General features: G+C 58.5%; 1 protein-coding gene across 1 annotated transcript in view; it reads right to left on the minus strand.

The window, feature by feature from the left end:
- The window catches only part of FUS (FUS RNA binding protein), a 13,581-nt gene that overhangs the window by 8,655 nt on the left and 3,139 nt on the right, over positions 1–1,787 (minus strand). Inside the window, exons 2-4 of the mRNA XM_014527288.1 lie at positions 1,521–1,710; positions 729–870; positions 125–333 (exon numbers count right to left, since the gene is read on the minus strand). Of these exons, the coding sequence (XP_014382774.1) occupies positions 125–333; positions 729–870; positions 1,521–1,710 (541 nt within the window). The remainder of the gene's footprint in view (positions 1–124; positions 334–728; positions 871–1,520; positions 1,711–1,787) is intronic.

Consider the following 1,787-nt stretch of genomic DNA (forward strand, 5'->3'; position numbering starts at 1 on the left):
CTACAGAAGCAGACGGGTCCACAGGCTCCTGGATACCTGGGTTCTCCCCCATCCCCACAACTGGGGGAAAGGAAAGCCATTTAATAGCAACCCCCCCTCCAAACTGCCCCCACCAAGGACTCACAGCCACTGCTGCCACCGCCACCACCGCTGCTGTATTGGCTCTGCTGGCCATAGCCCTGAGAAGAGTTGTAGGATGACGGCTGCCCATAGGAACTCTGCTGCTGGCTGCTGTAGCTGGACTGCTGGCCATAGCCGCTGCCCCCACTGCTGCTGCTGCCGCCGCCGCTCTGGGGCTGCCCATAGCCGCTGCTCTGGGAGCTGCTGCCATAGCTGGGGCAAGAGGGGAAAAAAGACATGGGGCTGTAGGCAGGGGATCTGAGACACTTGGGTTCCTGGCCTGGGAGAGGGGCACGCAGGGGCTGGGGACCCAAATGCCCATGTTCTCTGCAAATTGCACATGGTCTCATAGGTGAGAACAGAGGGGAACGGGAGCCTGGACACCTGGGTTTTCTGGGAGGGGATGCGAGGGGGTGTAGTGTTCAGAGCTAAGAAGCCCTGGGAGGAGCGCGAGATGCACTGACAGCTGCAGGATTAGGTTCTCTAGGCAAGGACCATGTGCTGCTGGGCTAGAGTAGAGGGAACTGGGGACCCAGACACCTGGATCTCCAGGAGGGGAGGCGAGCGGGGGCTGGTGAGAGCAAGGGGCCTGGGTTTCCCCCAGATACCTTCCACTGGAAGAGCTGGCTGCTGGCTGCTGCGAGTAGCCAGGGTAGGAGGATGGCTGCCCATAGGAGCTCTGTGATGTCTGGCTGCTCCCGTAACCTGTCGAGGTCCCGTAGCCTTGTGGCGTTGACGGAGTACTATAACCTGGCAGGGGGAGAACAGAGACCTCTTTCAACACCTGTACCCCAAAAGTGAACAAACCACCCACCCCAAATATCTGCTGCCCTGATGAACTAGCACCCCTTTACACCTCAGTTTCCCCATCGCGTAAGACAAAAATTACGAGAGCTGACTTAATAGACAGAAGCTACTCAAGAAGCATTCAGGAGATAGCCACCGGCAAGGAGGATGTAGACCTGATGCTTTAACGAGGCTGCCACAAGCGAGATCAAACGCTGCCAAAAAAATAAAGCTGGGGGTGACTTGCCAAAGGGGCAAAACCAGAGAGCAGCCACGGCAGAGCAGCAGAGGTGAGCCTCTCTTGCCGCGGTGGAGAATAAGTTAAAGAGGAAGAGTTGAACCTTACGGACCAGCTAAAACAGGCACGCATATGTCCATACGTAATACCCATGTGTGCATTCACACATGTACATATCTCACGCATACATCCACGCACGAGCTCGGGGCAGTTGGGGGGAGGGGAACATATAGATATAGGCAGGCCAGGAAGGGAGATGTATATATGAAGGCAGGCTGGGAAAAAGAGAATACAGCAAATGTGCAAGCCAGGGCTGGAAAGTGAACATAGGAGGTAGGCAGGCTGTGGGGAGCGGGGGCAACACACGAAGACGTACTGCTCTGCGTCTGGCCGTAGGAGGAGCTGTAGCTGTTCTGGCCGTAGCCCGACGTGTCCCCCGACTGCCCGTAGCCGCTGTAGCTCTGCTGGCTGTAGGGCTGGCTGGCCTGCTGCGAGTAGCCCTGCCCCGGCGGAGTGGGGTAGGCCCCGTAGCTGCAAGAGAGGACGCCCGGGGAGGTGAGATCCTCCTAGCCCCTGGGTGCGGGCACCTGCAAGAGGTGGGCCTGCTGGTTGGACCCGGGGGGGGGTGTACAGGAGGAGACAG

Source organism: Alligator sinensis, unplaced genomic scaffold, assembly GCF_000455745.1.
Source record: "Alligator sinensis unplaced genomic scaffold, ASM45574v1 scaffold1704_1, whole genome shotgun sequence".
Classification (NCBI taxonomy): domain Eukaryota; kingdom Metazoa; phylum Chordata; order Crocodylia; family Alligatoridae; genus Alligator; species Alligator sinensis.